Source organism: Malurus melanocephalus, unplaced genomic scaffold (genome assembly GCF_030028575.1).
Source record: "Malurus melanocephalus ecotype Western Australia unplaced genomic scaffold, MMel_1.1 scaffold_3, whole genome shotgun sequence".
Lineage (NCBI taxonomy): Eukaryota > Metazoa > Chordata > Aves > Passeriformes > Maluridae > Malurus > Malurus melanocephalus.
Window position 1 is genome coordinate 2,494,899 of NW_026623235.1, and position 18,452 is coordinate 2,513,350.

The 18,452-nt window shown below is 38.7% G+C and overlaps 1 protein-coding gene across 7 annotated transcripts in view; it reads right to left on the minus strand.

The window, feature by feature from the left end:
- Nucleotides 1-18,452, minus strand: part of TRPS1 (transcriptional repressor GATA binding 1) — a 207,150-nt gene that overhangs the window by 140,458 nt on the left and 48,240 nt on the right. For 6 of the 7 annotated variants that reach the window (XM_057367719.1, XM_057367728.1, XM_057367744.1 and 3 more), the window contains exons 4-5: nt 15,077-16,206; nt 6,702-7,305 (exon numbers count right to left, since the gene is read on the minus strand). In XM_057367719.1, the coding sequence (XP_057223702.1) occupies nt 6,702-7,305; nt 15,077-16,206 (1,734 nt within the window). The remainder of the gene's footprint in view (nt 1-6,701; nt 7,306-15,076; nt 16,207-18,452) is intronic. The other variant, XM_057367753.1, reaches the window with a different exon arrangement.

Here is an 18,452-nt window from a genome sequence, read left to right on the forward strand (position 1 = left end):
CCCAGGGCCAGCCCGGGCGGCTCCGCAGCGCGGAGGGGCCGAGCCGGGCCGAGGGACGCCTGGCTTCAGCTGCCACACACTGAAGGCTCCTGTTCAGGCCAGGGTTTCCTTGTGTGCCCAGACCCCCATGCAGGCCAKAGCCGTGGGGCTGCCGAGGAGCGCTGTGCCCAGGAGCCGCGGATGGCAGGCTCGGTACGGCCCTTGCCCACGGCAGCGATGGCACGGAGCAGCTGCCGCACGCACCGGATCACCCTCACCCTGCACACCAAGGCCAGCCAAGGTATGGGGCATCCAGGTCAAAACAGTGCACAAACCTAATAACAGACCAGAGGGAGCAAAAGGGAGGTTTTCCTACCTGAACTAGGAAAAGGAATATAAAATTGAACTAATGTCATGTGACACTGTCAATCTGTTTTGGTCTCTCGGTTCAATACAAGAAAGTACTCTTTTGTTCTCATCTGCATTACGATCTCATCTACCCAAATGCAGCAGCTTGTTTTAAATCAAGAATTATCTCGGTTCTGCCTGCTTGAATCATTGTTATTGATCATAGCAACTTCAATAAACCCTGTTGCTTGCGCAGCGGCCTGGGGGCCCGTRCCCATCTCCTCAGCCCTTTGTTCCACATACTGATTCACCTTTTCATCAAGGATTTTGACGTAGCTCCTGCCCTTTCGCATTATTACCGTGCCCCACCCAAATAATGATTTTATCACTTAATTCTCTTCCAAACCACATTTCGTAAAAGGGAGACAAAAAAAAAAAAAAAAAAAAAAAAAAAAAAAAAAAAAAAAAAAAAAAAAAGAGAAAGAAAACCTTATGCCCTGCTGGGTGGGTAAACATGGATGAGGTGGAGTTGTCTCACCACATGACAGACACACCCCACACAAAAACCAGAAACATGCCTTTCATTGGGCAGGTTAACATTTTTCTAAAAGTTACTTTCTAGTCCTATCTGATCACTGTCAGGATGAGTAATGCAAAACATTCAATTTCTTGTGGGTTTGGTTCCAGTAGTTACTAAAAGCAGCCAAGTACATGTTTGTTTCTAAACTACTTGAAAACCTTCAAAAAGTTACTTTAGCTTCGTTCCTGAGCCCTTCACCAGCACAGGGATTTTACCGGCCTCAGTTTTGCACTCTAAACACAAAGCTTCCAAACCATTTCTCTCCAAGTCCTAACTTTATTTTCCCATTTTCCTTGTTGGAGGATTCTTGCCATTTCTCAGGATGTAGTTAAATGTAAAAAAGTAGCCCACTGACTCCCCAGGCAGAGACTTGTGGAAACAGGTGCTTTAAAAAATAAAATGAAAGACTGTGTCAGCTCTCTGACCTGCCAGAGCTCTGTGCATTAGTAACACACAGTGCCTGCTGAGTTCCCCTCAGCTAATTAGAGGACCCGTATGGYAATGAATGGCCTTGACTATAAATACTTCCTGAAAGATCTCTAACAGAGTCAGAGGAAATGGGAAAAAAATGAGATGCAGCTACAGAGAAACTTATTTCAGATGTTTCTTGTTTAAAGGACTGCTTTTTCTTTCCTGGAGTTGCTTAGGGATGAGATGCAGTATCCAGGACTTACACCAACTTAAATGTAAGAAGTGTGATACAACTATATGCATTAAATTTAATTCTGTCGATACAACATTGAAATGCTGCTACGAAAAGGTGGATGGAAGTGGGACACAATGCCAAAGAAAAAAAAAATCCATCTGTCACCCTGGAGTGACCACCGAAAAATCACATTAAAACCAAGATCTCACTCTGTGTGCTTGAACCTTCTCATGCTGCTTCTTGTGCTCCCGCTAAAGGCAGCAGCAGCAATACTTCTACCAGCATCAGAAAGGCRCATTTTGCGTCAAATCTGTTATCATTCTGGCCAAGAATCGAATATGTTTAGAGAAGACTTTTCAAAATCACAAAGAACAATTCAGCATTTCCACTGCTTTGCAGCTAATTTGGCATCCAACTCTGTGGATAACAAGAATCAGTACTTTCAAATAGGAGAAATGATGTTTTGCCACCAGGGACTGTGTCTGATATTTACTACACTGATATTAAATCAATTATGTGTACATTTAATACTTGCATACCAATTACTTACTTTTAAATTGGCTGTGTCAATCACCCACATAGGAAAATGCAAAACAGGGGGAGAGGAAATAACTTTTTCTAATTTCCTGTCTCCCCCAAATTCAAAAGATGTATGACCAGCTTCAGACAGAACACTATATGAAATACCACAAGTGTAAATATCACAGACAAGAAGAAAATAACCCTTCTCAAAGTAAATGAAAACTTTTTGAAATGCCATGATTCCCTGTAGTATGTAAACAGTCTGATCATTATGGCAAAATAATCTCAGTTTAATAGAAGAGTCGATTTTATCCTTTGTCCCATATAAAAAGCTCATAGCAAAGGTTAACATAACCTCAGTTAGACATTTAATGTTACAGCCTCCAGTATACCTTTGATAAAAATCCACACTACCTTTGCAATAATGTGACAATCTCTCTCCCTTTGAGGGTGCACAAATCCCTTCATGAACTATGATTAACACACAAATTAATCTCCTTGCTCTCTGCAGGTCCATGTGGCTCTGCAGGACAGAGCCTGACCTGTGTTATTCTGCATCTCCACTGGCTAAACTACAATATCTATACTAAAACCTTTTGGTGGGCTAACTAGATCTGTGTATAGATCTGAAGGCTCAGGCTACAATTTCCCATTTTGTGGAAAACTTTGTTCTGCAGTGTCCATACACATGAAAAACAGGACACTTCATTTAAAATCAGTTTAGCAAAAAGTTCCTGCTGTCCAAGATCTGCGCTGTCAAAGCATTAAACAATCTGCCTGGCCTGGAGTCCACTGGCTGCCAATGTGCTACCCAAAAAAAGGAACATTTTTGCATCTCAATAGACCTTCCAGTATCAACAAATCTTTAAACTAGAAAATCAGCTACTCTAAGGAAGAGCAGAAATAATGTCCACATTGTACCACGCTGAGGTACATTTTTGGTAATTCCCATTTGCAAAACATACSGATTCGCTCTAAGTACAGCGGCTGGAAATATTTTAATAAGAAAAATAAATTAAGGCTACTCACAGAAGTGTACCAAGCCCCTGAGAAAGATTCTGTTACAGATACACAGCTTGGAAGCACTCTCAGGGAAAAAGGTGCATCCACTGCAGATGTGTGTTTCCACCATCTCCAGTTCCCAAAAGGTCACAAGCAATTCAGTCTTTTAACTTCTAAAAATGGAGGAAATCTTACCCCAATGACTCCCACAAATAATCTACTGTAGCACAGAGTCTGGCGAAGGACCATGGCCATCATGTATGAAAGGAATGCAAGAAACAGCATATAAATGGTTTAGGCAATATCCAAAGCTGAAAATTGCTCCAAGCATTTTCCAAAAATTAATTATCTTATAAGGATTAGGGATTTCTGTGGAATGGCATATTTTCACCCCTTCTCCAGTTGTTTTGTATTATCTCTGATATTTTACCAAAATGCGAATCACTTCTAAACTTGCAGTATCAACCTCTGTCTATATGAAAAAATGTGAAAAAACCTGATTTCTGCTTTGCCTTCCCCCCATCATCAGGAAAGTAAAAAATTAAAAGCACATGGTATTGCTGCTACTGTCAAATCATTACAAATCATTTGTAATAAGCAGGACCGTTCTATAAATACTGAGTAGCCAATACAACCAAAGGGATGTGTAGAGATTTTCTTTTTCAGTCCATTTCTCACTGTTTATTCTCTGAGTAATCCCAAATTTTTGGCTTCCTCTGTGTCAATCTTCAGGGGGAAAAAAATGAAGGTGTCCACAGTGATTTTATTATAGGTTTTGTTTCCTAGTCACCAGTTGTCCTGGGATACAGTGTTTTGCATAAGCATTCATTATACGACACTAGAAGGATATATTGATTTAACACTTTGCTTTCAGAGAGGACCAACTTTTAGCACGGCATTAGCTACTCCTACTAGCTATTTCACATTGGAAAAATAAATGTAGCCAAAAGTAGATAATAATGACAGATTTGCTTAACAATACAGTGTATTTTTTTGTTTCAGAGGATTACAAAAATTAGCTTYTTCAAGAACAGATGCTAAGTTCTTTTCTGAACAATTTTTAGCTGTCTGGGCCAAGGCAYACATATCTGTATGAGAGATAATCCTTGACACTAAGCTCCCTATGGTCAAGCTGACCATTGCTTTGTCTTCTTATTTATGGCTCCAGTACTGCATCCCCTAACTCTGTCGGCAGAAAACTAAATCAAGAGCAAATTAAAGGAGTTGGGCTTCTATCATCTTCTTCACAGATTGAGAGAAAGAGGGAACTAATATCACTCACAGAATCACACTCCCACATCTCCTATCCTTCAGATCACCCCTTACCTTCAAGAAGTTTCAATTCTCATTATGTTTTCTCTATCCATCAATCATGATGAAATATGTCAGATTAGGGACTCTGTTCAGGCGATGAAAAATGTTAACCTCCTTCCCCCTGCTTTTTTTAAAATATTTCAAGCTGACAAAAGCAACTTGCCTAATTTTCGAAGAAAAGCAAAAATTCAAATATTATCACTAAGGAAAACACCCAGACAAACAAGTCCTTTGTTTAGTTCAAAGAGCATGGCAGCTAAAGATGGACACAGAAATAATTCCTGTTTGAAGGATATTGATATGGTTTTGTCAGTCATTATAGACATAATCTGCTAACAAATCATTACAGAACTTAGAAATGTGGGGTTGTACACATTTTAAAATACAAGGAACTAATTTATATGCACTGTTAATACACAAAAGACCCTTTTTTTCCAGGAAACTATGGAAGGTACAGATTTTTCATACCCAAAAGTGAACAAAATATTTTCAAATTGAAAAAATACTAATATGAAAAATATAGATATAGATAGATATAGATATATTAATATATATAGATATATTAACAGATATATTATAGATATATAGGTATAGATATATAAGTGTTTTTGCATAAAGACCTTTTAAAAGCACCTGAACTTATTTTTAAAAAGAGCATAAGAAGCAGCCAGCATGCAGTTTCCCCTTCTATATTCAGTAGTGGTTAAAACTGGTAATACAATAGCCTTATTCTACTGCTTGCTAAGATTTTAGGTCCAGTTACCAACCAAATTAAGACCTCTACAGACCTGATTCTGCATACTACCATGTCCCTTTGCAGGTTTTTGTTTAGTTTTCTAAAAGAAAATTATTTATATTCTGATAAACCACAATTTAAATGGTTTCTCTGGCCAGTCTCTGCACATGGCTAAGAACCATTACGAGAACTGAAGCAGGATGTAACTAGCATCACATGTACAGCACAAATTTCACTACTGCACTGGTTTATGTATTTTAATACATATTTGCTAATGGAGGAGAGAAATATAATCCTGCCATCCACAGTGAGCACACACCCAGGTGAGCAACAAGGAACCTGTCATACTGTAACTGCTTCTCATGCATTTAAAATCTGATAACAATAACTAAGGTACAAAAATTCGTGATCCCCCTAAATTGCATGCAGAGTTTAAATGACAGAAACTCTATTTTCTAATTAGAATAACCAAAATATTTTTAAGACTACTGACTTAACTTAAAACAACTTTTAAGACCTCTGTGTGTATGGAGATAGGTACACCTGTGTACAATCTTAGTATACTATGGAATAAAAGATCTTCCTCTTTGTCTTCTTCTGATGTGTTACTCTAATGGATGCTATGGTTATAGATGTTCTTATAAAAGACAACAAAGAAAACCAGCAGATCATCACTTCCATTCTAGTGAGTTTTGTCTGCAGACTGCCTGCTCCYGTGGCAAGTTTCTATAAATTCAGATAGGGAGCAGCTCCTGAAAACATGTGATGATTTCAGGAGAAAAGCATTTGTCTCCCTCAGCATTATTCTGAGGATGCTCTGAGGAGCATCTGTTCAGCTCCTCAAAATATGAGAGCTTTTCTAACCTCAGCTTTTTCTACAGAGGGAAAACGCACCTTGATGGAAGGGAAGGTTCCTTGTATATAAACCCTCTTGTTTAAAAAAAAAAATAGGAATTATTTGGTGTGACAAATATTTGCCTTCTCTTATCACCCGAGATCCTTCCTTTTTTTCTTTTTCTTTTGCTTCCAAGGCAACCAGACAAGTGTCAAAATTGATATATAATTATGTCGCTTCACAAAAAAAGGTTGTTACTTTTTATTAATATTTAACTCACATTTCATATTCTTAGATATGTAGTAATATGAAATCTTGCTTAAGTGCAAACTGTCACACCACCACAAAATTTAAGAGGTGATTAGTTGTTTTAGTGTAACAGATGTGCAGCCTTCTGGGGTTCTAAACCTTCCTTCTTCAAATGCACCACCAACCTGCACAATTAGCAGGAATGATTAAACAAAATTCAATCAGAGCTAAGTAGCAAAAGCAGAAGCTTACTAATACTACATCAATATACAGATTGCTTTACGGGAACACTTTGGAAAATTTACCTGCCGGTTTGGGTCTACAAATTTGAGTCTTTCCTTGACTTACATTTCTTTTTTTTTTTTTTGTTTCCACGCACTAAAAGAACCCCAACTATGTTACTGTGGATCTGAAGAAATCATTTGCACAGTCAATCAAACATAACATACATGCAATCATAAAAAGCAAGAGGGGAAAAAGAGTTTCCTACCCGTAATAAGGACTGGGATTCGTCCTTTGCCTTGCCGTCCCCGGATCCAGAGTAGGGCTGGGTGTGCTGCCCGGCTTTCTCTGCAGCTCCAGCTGGGACACCCTGCAGGAAACCCTTGCTCTCCACCGGCAAGCCGTACATGGGCCTSGCGAGATGGGCAGCTTCTACATTTGGACTATCCCTTAAAGGCTTTGGCTGCTCTTGGCCAACAGACACTGGGGTCAGTAAGCCTAGACTGGTCTGTGTGTATGATGGGCTCCCCCTCAGAATGTCTGTTCCTCTCCAGGTCACATTGCGAAGATCATCACTGGGGCTGTCAGTCCAGCCTTTCTCCTTGAGCACTTCTTTATCTTCTATCTTTTCCCTCTTCACTATGCTGTCAGATATGGGCTCCCCTATTTTGGGGTCTGGATTAATCAGACTGTAGACCTTAAGGTCAATTTTTGGCTCCTCCTTGATAGACGAAACGCCATGACTGTCCTCCCCATTGGCTGTAGTGATGTCCATCTCCTGACAGTGCACAGTGTTGAAGTGCTCTAGTAGTGACTGAGTGTCAACAGCTGTGAAGCTGCACTGACGGCATTTGTAGCAGTTGTGTACTCGCCTGGAAGAAAACAAGAAGCATATTAACATGAGATTCACCCCTTGACCTTCCCTCTCACAGTGGTTTTACCTACCAAGATTAAGAAAATAAATAAAACTTACAGTTTGACCCTGTCTAAATAAAGCAAACAGGTTTACTTTGGTGTCTTACACAACAGGGAAAAAATACTGCTGATTTTTTCCCCCCATGTTTTGCAATGGCCTCCTATCGTTCTTTCACGTTCCACTGCATTATTCTAAACTTCATAAAATTTTCACTGGCATTTTGTGGTTTTCCTCTTCAGTTTGCTGCAATACATTTTGCATTTTCTACTGCAGCGGAAACACTAAAAAACCATATTTTTCAACCAAAATCAAATAGTTAGAGAGGGTAGTTTTCTTGTTAATAAAAAGAAAAATGCTACATACAATATAGATCCATGCTGGAAAGTTAAAATGTTTCAAAAAGTCCTTTACTTTCCACCAATTCCTTACACTTTTGCTTGACAAAGATGATTTTGAATGGAGCTCTGGTTAACTTATGGGTAAGAATACACCAAAGGACAAAAGGTTTTACACTACAGACAGTAATTCTTGGTTCTCTGTGGATATTTTAACACAGCTTAAAAAGATGCTGGTCTAAAGAAAAAGCAAAATAGTTGGCTCTGTCACTACAAACTGCGTTTCCTGTCAAATACAGAAATTCCTGGGTAGGAGTTGTGGAGCAGTGTGGAATAACACGCCTTCCTGTTTTTACTCTAAAAGCCTGTAAAAAGTACTGCATTACTAAATTATGTAAAGCATATGTTGCTACATGAGAACAACATGTTACCCACTTACTGTATCTATCACAGGAACAGAACATTGTTTGTGAGTTCTCTAGCGCCATTATGAATAATTGTTTATAGCAAAGGAGCGTTCAGAGCCCTTCATCAGCCCCACTGCGCACGGCATCCCACCAATGCAGAGCAAAATATCATCCCTGCCCTGCAAAATGTACAGAACTCTATGAAGGCTTCTCCCTACAGAGATGCTCACACATCCACACCCCAGGCATTCAGAGTCACAACAGCGCCTTTAGCCAAGCTAAAAAAATGAGCCTTTCGCTATCCACACAGGACAAAACTTGTATGAGAAATCTGTTACTGTCCTGACAACTCCAATTGTTAGAATTAATTCTTCTAAGGCCAAATCTTTGTCTCAGTGCAGTCGATGGCAAAACTCCCACTGACTTCAGTAGAGCAGGATTTGGCTCTTGGTGCATCTGTAGAATTGGAATGATACACAAAATATCCCTTTTAGACTATGATAGCTTAGAAGGGACAACTTGCCAAACTTATTAAACCCCCTTGTCTTCCTTCTCTCTTTTTGTTGGAAAAACAAACCATATGTTATTTACATTGTCTGATTTTCCTGCAGTTGTGTCAGCACACAGACATGAGTACACATTCAGATTCGAGCTTTTCAGCCCTTGTGCAATATCAGTTTTCTTTTTGTCATTTTCCATATTTATATTCATTTTAAGGGACTAAATGGGCCTGTTCCATTATGCAAAAAATAGATTCATTTATTCTCCACACAGCCTTATGGCAACAAAATCTACTTGTGGGAGAGCAAGCTGTGGGTTAAAATCCTGTTCTGGCCGTGTTCCTTTTCCTTCATTCTACAATTGTGTTTTATTAAAATCAGCTTGTATCTCAATGCGACACTAATATATTCTCTCTTGCAACTTAATTCTTTTCTAAACCAAGCTTAATTCTCTTCTGAACCAAAAAAAAAAAAANAAAGAAAAAGAAAGAGTGCTATCTGATCAAAACCATTTTATAAATACAAAAAGTCAAGTTATAAAGAGGGTCAGCCCTGTAAAGGTGGGATACCATCAGCAAAGTCCAAGTTAGACAGGGGGTAGTTATCTTAAAAGCCAAGTTAAACAAGACACCATTTGGGGCTAATGGCTCAACCACATACACTCCCCATGTGAAAGTTTATCAATCCTTTGGGACACTACTTAGCCCTAAGTGTCTCTTGTTTAACTTGGCTATTTCAATAGCTAACCCCCTTCCTAACTTGGCTCTCATCTACAGATATCACACCTCCAAACAGCTGATCTTTTTCTGCCTAACTTGTCTTTTTTTATTTTTCCATTCCACACTGGCTAAATGTTTTTGATCAGGGGCCATATACACCCCACTTCTGAGGACACAAATAAATGCTGAATATTAGATGCAGTTGTAACTACATGGCTGAAGCCCAGCGAAAATCACCCTTATTACATTAAAGGTTTGTTAATTTAAATTATTTCTAATTGGTTCAAAGACAGTCATATAAGCATTCCTTCATTCTTCGATGAGACTCAGATAAGCACGGCGATATGGAAAAAAATGAAGACACATTTCAGTAGATAGTAACCCAACAGGCTTTTTGTTTCAGAACATACACTCTTCCAGTACACATTAAAAATCTGCCATCAACATTGTAAATCTTCAAACTTCACGTGGGCTTGTCCTGTGTATTATTATTCTATCCCCAAGCTCCAAAACATAAGCTGAAGTTTGGAACTGTCAAGTCACTTGTAAGTCACGGTCCCAAATAATAAAATAGTAACTATCATCAGCTATTAGAGGACTTTTGAAAATTTGAAACTTATTCTTTCCCAGAACAAGGCATAAAAAGAAAATTTTTCTTCTCAGTTTTCACTCCACCCTGACGGCAAGCAAGAAGACAAATTGGCAGTGCTTGATTTCTCTTTTACTAGGATTTAAGCGTACTCTGTGTTTCTAAAAGCCCAAATTACATTTAGAGTYGTGCATAAAGCTCTTCAAGGCTAAGCAACACATTTTTAAAAATTCCAATTTACAAAGTACACAAGAAGCACTCCTATGCATTACCTCAATGTTACACTTTACAGCTAAACAACAGCTAAACCATCTGAAACTCTGAATTCATCTGGTGCAATACCAGAGCTGCTCTAAGAAGAGGAAAATCTTTGTATAGAAAGAAGTGATATAAATGAAGAAGGAAACAGCGTTCTCCCTTCTGTGTTATTGTTTATACAGCCCTCAAGCAAACTGACAGCAGGTTCAAGCCATAAACTGGTGTTCTCTGCAGTATGGCATTGGGCAGGCAATGTTGTACCATCCACTGATGTCACTTAGCATTACAATTTGCACTACAAAATAAATCAAAAGACCTGATTACTTGGAGACATTAAAACATTTATGGCCCGATCAAAAGATTAAATGTCAAGAAATTCAGGCAAAACCTTTGCTGCACAGTTATGTTCTGAGAACTTTAAAAAATCTTATCACTATTTGTACTGAAAAGTATTTGAATTGGGCACTGTAAGGAATAAGTATTTTTCATTGCAAAATCTTGAAGCTGGAGAAGTTAAGAGAGTTGGRGGTTTTATTATGGATTTAATATTCTTTATTTGAACTTCCTAACAGGGTGCAATACTCCTGACATTAGCCAGTTGTTAATTAAGTCTTGTTGACATACTTCTAACTAGTATGAAGTATTACAAAACACCATCCTGTACAAAACAAGTAATTTTTTTTTTTAATTACCTGAAGACAGTCCTAGGCTCTAGGGCATAGAAAATATGCTGGATGAAGGTATGGCTGCCATATAACTTCAATTTTTTTGTATGTTTTATTTTAATTATGAATATAATAATTACTATCAATTCTTGTGAAGAAACAGGTTTATAAGAAAGTTTACTTTTGGAATGTGTGCTGCCCTCAAACTTGGGGGGAGGGAAAATATTCAGAAGAAAAGACAGCAAGTAAAGCAAGAAAATTCAGTGTAGTGTTAGAAAGGAGTGGAGACAGGGCAGAGTGGAGAGCAAGACTGAGATCAAAGGAGAGCAAAAACCATTGGCAAGAGCAAACAAGTTCAGAGCAGTGAATTAAGGTGTCAGGAGGATGGAAAAGGCTCTCATAGCTGCTGCTATTGTTCACCGAGTGCAGGCTCCTGCTCTGCTGTAAAATCGGGAGCTGCTGGGCCTCAATTTACATTTTTGCCCTGAGTTGCTTCTCTGGGGGAGGTGTCCCAAAGGTGACACATTTCCATAATCTGCACATCTGAAACCCTGCTCTGTATTCTGCTGCCTGAGAGTTTGAGAGTCAGTTCCAACACCCCTGTCCCCAACATCCCCATCCCTGAGCTGCAGCCCTGCAGCTGGGAAGACGCACCCATTTGCCTTTTGCCCCTCTACCTCCTTTATCTTTGAGAGGTAAGGAATTATTTAATTAATTCAAAATTAATTTCTGAAGAGAACCCTACATAACTGCTGTCATCCACATTTTCAAAATAATTTATTAGAAAAAGGATTCTACACCACTCCCAAAGCTTTTTTTTYTGAGTCATTATATTTTATTATATTTTCTAGTTAAATAAATTACTATCCTACCTTGTTTTTTAAGACRTTTAGAGGATTTTTCAGCATAGCATTTATAATTGTTACTAGCACTGATTACTAGCTTTCTGTCAAATAAGGTTTTACATGAAAAATTCTATCTTTTGGAAAAATAAAAAAATGCATTGTTTTCCCACATTTTAGCAAAATTATAAAAGAAATAAAAAAAAGAAGCACTTCTGAAAGAAGCTGCTTTGATTAAAAAAAAAAATCAAAATTAATTATTTTGGAACAAGCAGGAAAATAATCTCTAGACTAAGTGAAACAACATGCAAAATTTGCCCAAATACTCAGCTTGATTTTTATCTAAATTAAAAGTGTTTGCATCTTCTGGCTCATCAGAATCCCAGACAGTTTTGAGAAAAAAACTAAGCTTCACAATGAACACAAAGAGTATCTGATTCCTCAGAGGTATAATGGAAAATGAGCAGTAGCAGAATTAGGGGAAAATGGAGGCCAATAAATCTTCTAGGGATTTATTTGAGTAAGCACATTTTAGTGAGGTTTAAATACAAGTAAACTCAAGTGCAGTGTGATTCATTGACTTCAAATTTAACTGAACAGCCCTCAAATAATCATGTCAAGAAATACTGAATGAGCGCTAAGTGTAAGTATACATTTCTGGAGAGAGAAAACTTGGAAAGAACTATTTTTGCAAATTCTAATACTGTGGCAAACACATGGCTATACAAAGGAATAATATTGGGGCATACAAATTTTTTTAGCTAGCAATACATGGTGAAATTGTTGATGTAGAGCCAAAAGGAAGCAAAATAAATAATAAAATAGATTAAGCACGTTGTTCAGACATATGACTCAAAAATGAAAATAATGCAGACAAAAAGTACATTAATCAAAATATAAAAGTAGCATGTAAAGCCGACACTGATACTCCAGATTATCAAGGCTAAATCTAAATATGTGAAGAGCAGAACATTTTCTGCCGCCACATTAATATTTACTACTATGTTTACCACTGGAATCCATTCAGCTCCTTATTGTATAAATGAAGAGGTTTTAGAGACGTGCATGTAGCGCATTTTAAATACATCAGATGTGCACAATGCATGGCATAAAAGTGTTGAGACAAATTCTAATTAAGAAACAGAGAAGCCCAGTTGGATGTGAGCTGACTCTACATCGGCATGTTTCTGTGTGTTGATTTTTTTACAGATGTTCTACTTTTTAAAATACAAACTATTCTCTATCTTTAGTTCCTTAAATRCACAAAAGGGAAGGATAACACATATCTGATAAATGCCAGAACGCTGTTAAACAAAGGCCTGATAGTAGTAATAAAAATGAAAGTCATAATGTCTCAAAAGTTTTAGTTTGATAGAGTGAAAACTAGGTTATACATAGAAGAACAAAAAAACCTCCTGGTGTTCACCATTACAGAGCACCTACCATAAACTGAACTAACTTACGTGATTACAAAAAATGCACAGTGGGGGAAAACAGCAGCAGTAAAGTAGAAAAGAACCAGAATTCAAATTATCAAGGGGGAAGTACAGGAGAAAGGGAAAGAAATTGGCAGTTATGGAGACATTGTACTTTGCTTTTATTACACATTCTCAGAGTACTCAATAACCCCTCATAGATGGGGGTTAACAGAATATGTTGCTCAAGTGTTTTAAACAAAATAGCCTAATCTTAAGACAAACAACTTGAAACTAAAATGCGTAAAATGTATCTCTTGATTTTCCAAAGTGCAGTTCCCTGTGACTTCTGCCAGAACTGTGGGGTGTTGAGCCATCCGAAGAAGCAGCTACAACTACCCCATCTCAGACTTAGCACTTAATTTTGAAAGTCATGGCTTCTCCTTTCTTGGGAAAAAGGATCCTAGCTCGGCATGCTTGTTAAAACTTAAATTACCAGCTGCAGCAAAATAAAAGGTTAGGTTCTTTCAGTAAAGGAGCCATTTCAATCTTCCAGTTATTTAACCACTAAAAAAAGATCATGCCATGCCCCAGCAGCGGACAAAGTGCTGCCTATGGAGTTCTTCAGYATGGCTCAAAGCTGTTGTAATAATGCTTGGAACTTAGATACCACTTTTCATCTTCAAAGCAGTTTACAAACATTAACTAATTAATCCACACAACATCCCTCAGGCCCACTTGGATCAAAAATGGGGAACTGCATGCTGGGACCTGAATCCTCCGTGGGCCCTAGCTCCAAATTAAAGATGAGCAATCTGCTTCTTTCTTTTTCTAAACAGACTCCTGATATATTGCCAATGCAGCCCTCTGTTGGGCAACATTTGGATGCCCCCAGCTTTAATCTCTATTAAAGTATCATGCCCCAGTCTGCCTTTGTTAATTTTGGATGTCTTGGAATCTATTAAACGTGGCACAGTTTCTTGAGCTTTTAACAAAGCTTTAGCTTTGAAAATGCATCTTCTTTTGTCTTCGTTCTAGCTGGCTTCCACACAAAGATCTTTTAGATGAGATAGATACTGAGTTTTCCGTTGTTGTTGACGCATTAGCCTTAACTATTAACATATTCAGCATGATTTTCTAATAYTTAACACTGCTTTTGCAGTGGCACATAACTGTTGCTCTTTACAAAGTCTAAGAGCCAGCTCCTCCTCTGATGCAAACTGGACTGCCAGTTTACAACAGCCCAGGAACTGACCCAAGAAGTTTAGCAGGGACTTGGCTGCCACTATGACATTGTGTCAGACTGAGTCAGGAGACTGGCTGCATCCACCTCCAAATAGGAACATTAGCATTTAAAATAAATAGAATGACACTGTAAACCAGCAACACGAAAATAAGCATCTGCAAAAGGATCTTGGGGAATGACATCAACAGACAAAAGAGTGTCTGMTCCCAGTGGGAAACTAACACCAAAACAGCAGTGGAATGCTCTTAAACTAATTATTACATTGCTGGACTTGGGAATGGAAAATACTACAAAAAGGTAGTACATTAAGCASTGTTATGGAGCATAAAGGGTTCACAGTCTATCTTGGAAAGTAAAGCCATTTGTGTTCCCCAACTGAATGAAGATGCCAACTTTCTCAGAAAAAGCCTAAACTAAAATAGCACCTATAGTGTCTAAAAGATTCTGGGTGGAAAGCAGCTGACCAAACCTCAAATATGCTGAAACTTCAGCATCTGCACACAAATCCAAATTTTCCTCTCCTCTGCACAGGTTTAAATGTATAATTAAATCCACCAACTTAGCTGGTGGTTTTCCAAAACAAAGTGGATGTTGGATTGGACTCTGGCTGTAAAGATTTATATCTATACACATTCCTATTTTGATTTCCAGTTTCCTCAAATGTTTGAGGAATGGTGACATTTAATTAAGAAACTATGGGAGTGCTGTTTGTTTGGGTTCCAATCATTAATCATTTGAAACTTTACTGTACCTGTAGTGTCGGGAAATCTCTTCTTCCACCTGGGTGGTAAAGTCACATTTGGTACATGAGTGTTCTTTGTTCTCCTTGAGCGTCAGCGGCCCCTCTGCCCCTGGCAGGGCGTTTGTTTCTGGTTTGACATCAGAYGCTTGGCCTTCGTGTGCATTCTCATAGTGGAGCAGGAGAACGTCCACGTCGGGAGTGGAGAATGAGCACTGATGGCACTGGTGTTTGACTCTAGAGCTTCCTGTCACCCCTGGAGACAGGTGCAAAAGCAAGAGAGCACAGTGGGAACAATTACTTTTTCTGCAAGCAAATGGATAAGTAATTTCTCCAAGGTGCTTTTCTGGGCTGCAGAGGCCTCGGGGACAGAACTGACAGTGCTTAATGGTACATTTATGAATGTTGTGTAGCTGCTGATAGTGACGGAGAAGTGGGCCCACCACTATTACATCTGGACCATGGCTCTTTGAGTACCTAAAGTCGCAGAACTGACAGTTGTAGCTTGTCACCATGCTGTCCTCTGCTCCTTTGCTACTCAAGTCTTTCTTTTTTGCCACACTCGCACCCTTTTCTGTCTTTGTCACTAACTCCCCATCTGCATTTTTGGCTAGATCATTCTGGTTAATGACAGATCCCCTAGAAAGCTTATCATTCAGATCAGGGTGAAGGCTTCCTGCCTGGCTTCCCCCATGCTGTTTGCTGTAATGTTCTAATAGTTTCAAAGAGCTGGACGACTCACAGCTGAAACTGCAAAATTTACACCAGTAGTAACTGGTTGTATCGGTACCATTTTGTCTAGAGGAATCTATTGGCTTGATGGGCACCGAATATCCAACTGGCGTATCATCTCCTGCTTTTACAGTGATTCTGTCTTGCCACTTCCCCAAGTCTCCAGAATCACATGGTCGAAGAGTAGGACTGGATTTATTGGAGTTTTTCTCTGAAGTTTTACCAGAATCAGAGGAGGGAAGGGCTGCTTTCATTTTGTTTGGGTGAGTCTGTAAGAAGTGTTGCTCTAGTTCAGTGGAGGAGTTGCCCATGTAGGTGAAATTGCAGAATTTGCAGCGGAAGTACTTGGTGTTGCCTTGGCAATCTGGAGTTTTCCGCCCAATTCCAATAAAGGTTCCACCTAAAGTAACCTGTGAATAAAGAATGAAGTCATTTTAGTTCCTTCTAGATTTATTCAAATAGCAAGGAGTGGGAAGGGGTGGAAGAGAAATAGAAAGCAACAGATCCATAAGCGTCTTTCATTAACCATTGCCACCATTTTCATTTGTCCTACTATACTAAGGTATGATACACAGACCCTCACATATTTAACATTTGTTAAATGTTTCTCATAGCTGAATATATATTCCATATTAATAACAAATATATTGATTTAAGGAGATTGAGGCACACGCACACATGATCTTAGTGCTGATAGGACTGTTCCTTCCTTCATTATATCACTGAATAATGTCATTGATAGAAGATCCAATAATCAGTTCCCRTATCTCTGAACCCTTTGACAGCAGACTTTGCTGCGAGTCTGTACCAGGTGTGGAAAAAAATAACTGACCCTCAGTCTTTTGATTTAGATGCTTTCACCATATTCATGCTTTACAGTCAAAGAGAATTGCTTTCTAAATTCAAGCAAACAAAAATTAAATTTCAAATAACAAACTGAATTTGGTATGTCAGAGTATGACCAGTTCTTACAAAGATCATTCCTATAGGAGTATCCAGTATCCGCCAGGATGCCTTTTCACAGAGCCATAGTGGCTGGTGTCTCAAACAGAAGGCGGTTTTCTCAAGGATTACTCACTGTAGACATTCTCCAAGGAAATCTTCTGTTCTTCTCATGCACAGAGCTCAATTTAGTAAAACAAGGATGGAAAAACTACAGTAGAAAAATGGCATGTGGCAAAGAAAACTACCACACCCATGGCCATGACATCACTAATTACATACACTAAAAAATAAGGTAGGTCTACTTAACTGTTCTCATGATGTCTGAGCAAAATGCTCTGCAGGAAGGGAAGGAGGATTCCAGGACTGATRTTATTAAAGCCTATGTTCTCACAGCAAGGCTGGCCTGCCCTTCCCAGGAGTGCACCACACCTGCCCCTGACATCAGGGGGAGATTTGCTGCTCCTGTATAACTGAGTTGTAGGCCAAAGAAAAAATCTCATGACAAAAATGTCACCATTGCACAGCTTCTTTTCCTGAGTAGAAAATAGTGAACAGCATCCAGAAGATAATTCCAAAAATCCACAGACATCAACTCCTTTGCCATCACTCAGTCTACGCCACATAGTATTGACATGGGTGGAAGGTTCCTTGTGACACATTCTCAATTTTTACACCCAGAAGATGCCTTACAGGKAATACAATGCAGCCTTGCAGGGTTTGATTTTCGTTCTCCCAATCAATATATGTATTAACTACATTTCTGCAGGATTCAGCTCTAATGCATTAGGCAAATGGTGTAACTATTTTTCTTATCCTCCTCAACAGCTGTGTCACAAAGATAGCATGATCACTGCTCATTCAGWATCACACCAAATGGAAAGACTCAGACATAGAGAGCATGAAATGTAAATATTTTTAAATGTATATAATATAAATGCCTTCTAGCCATTTAGCTCAGAGAATGAAATGCTATCCTTTGTATCTCATCAGAACTGAGCATATACAGTGAGGCAATGAATTACTAAAACACGATATAATGAGCTGCTGCTATTCAGCCTCCAATTCTTTTTTTGTTTGCTTTTTTTCTTAAGAAAGCAAATTCCCCATGCACTGATTAAAACTTCTCCTTAAATAAACTCAAAATGGCTTTCTGTTTGTTTGGAAAACATACCTCATTAGGCAATGGTGAGTCAGGCAGACAGATCACTAGGACTTAGGTATAATAATAACATTTTCACTTTTTACTGGAGCTCCACATTCTGATATCAAATTATGAACTTGGTTTTGAAGAGGTTGTTTGGAAGAGGGATATTTAACAGGTCTTCAATGCAAGAGTTATCTCCCTTTATTTATTCTATGGCAAGCAAGAATTGGAGACAAAGCCATGCTGAGCCTGATCCAACTGACAACGGTGGGATCTGGGCTTGTTACCCAGTATCTGGCACTTTAGGTCTCCATCCACTGCCTTATTTCAATGTTCAAAGTCTCAGTGGTGTTGAAAGGCTACTTAAAGAAAGCACTGATGGAATTATAGTAAATACAAAATAACAGCAGCTCACTGCATGATTACATAAGTTACAAGGTGATCTGGTTTCGCTCATTTAATTAGATACGTATGTTTGTTCTATGCATGCACAGAAAACTGGCSAAAATGCTTTACCTTAAGTGGCTCTAATGAGTAAATACATTCATTACTCTCAGCTGTCTAGCC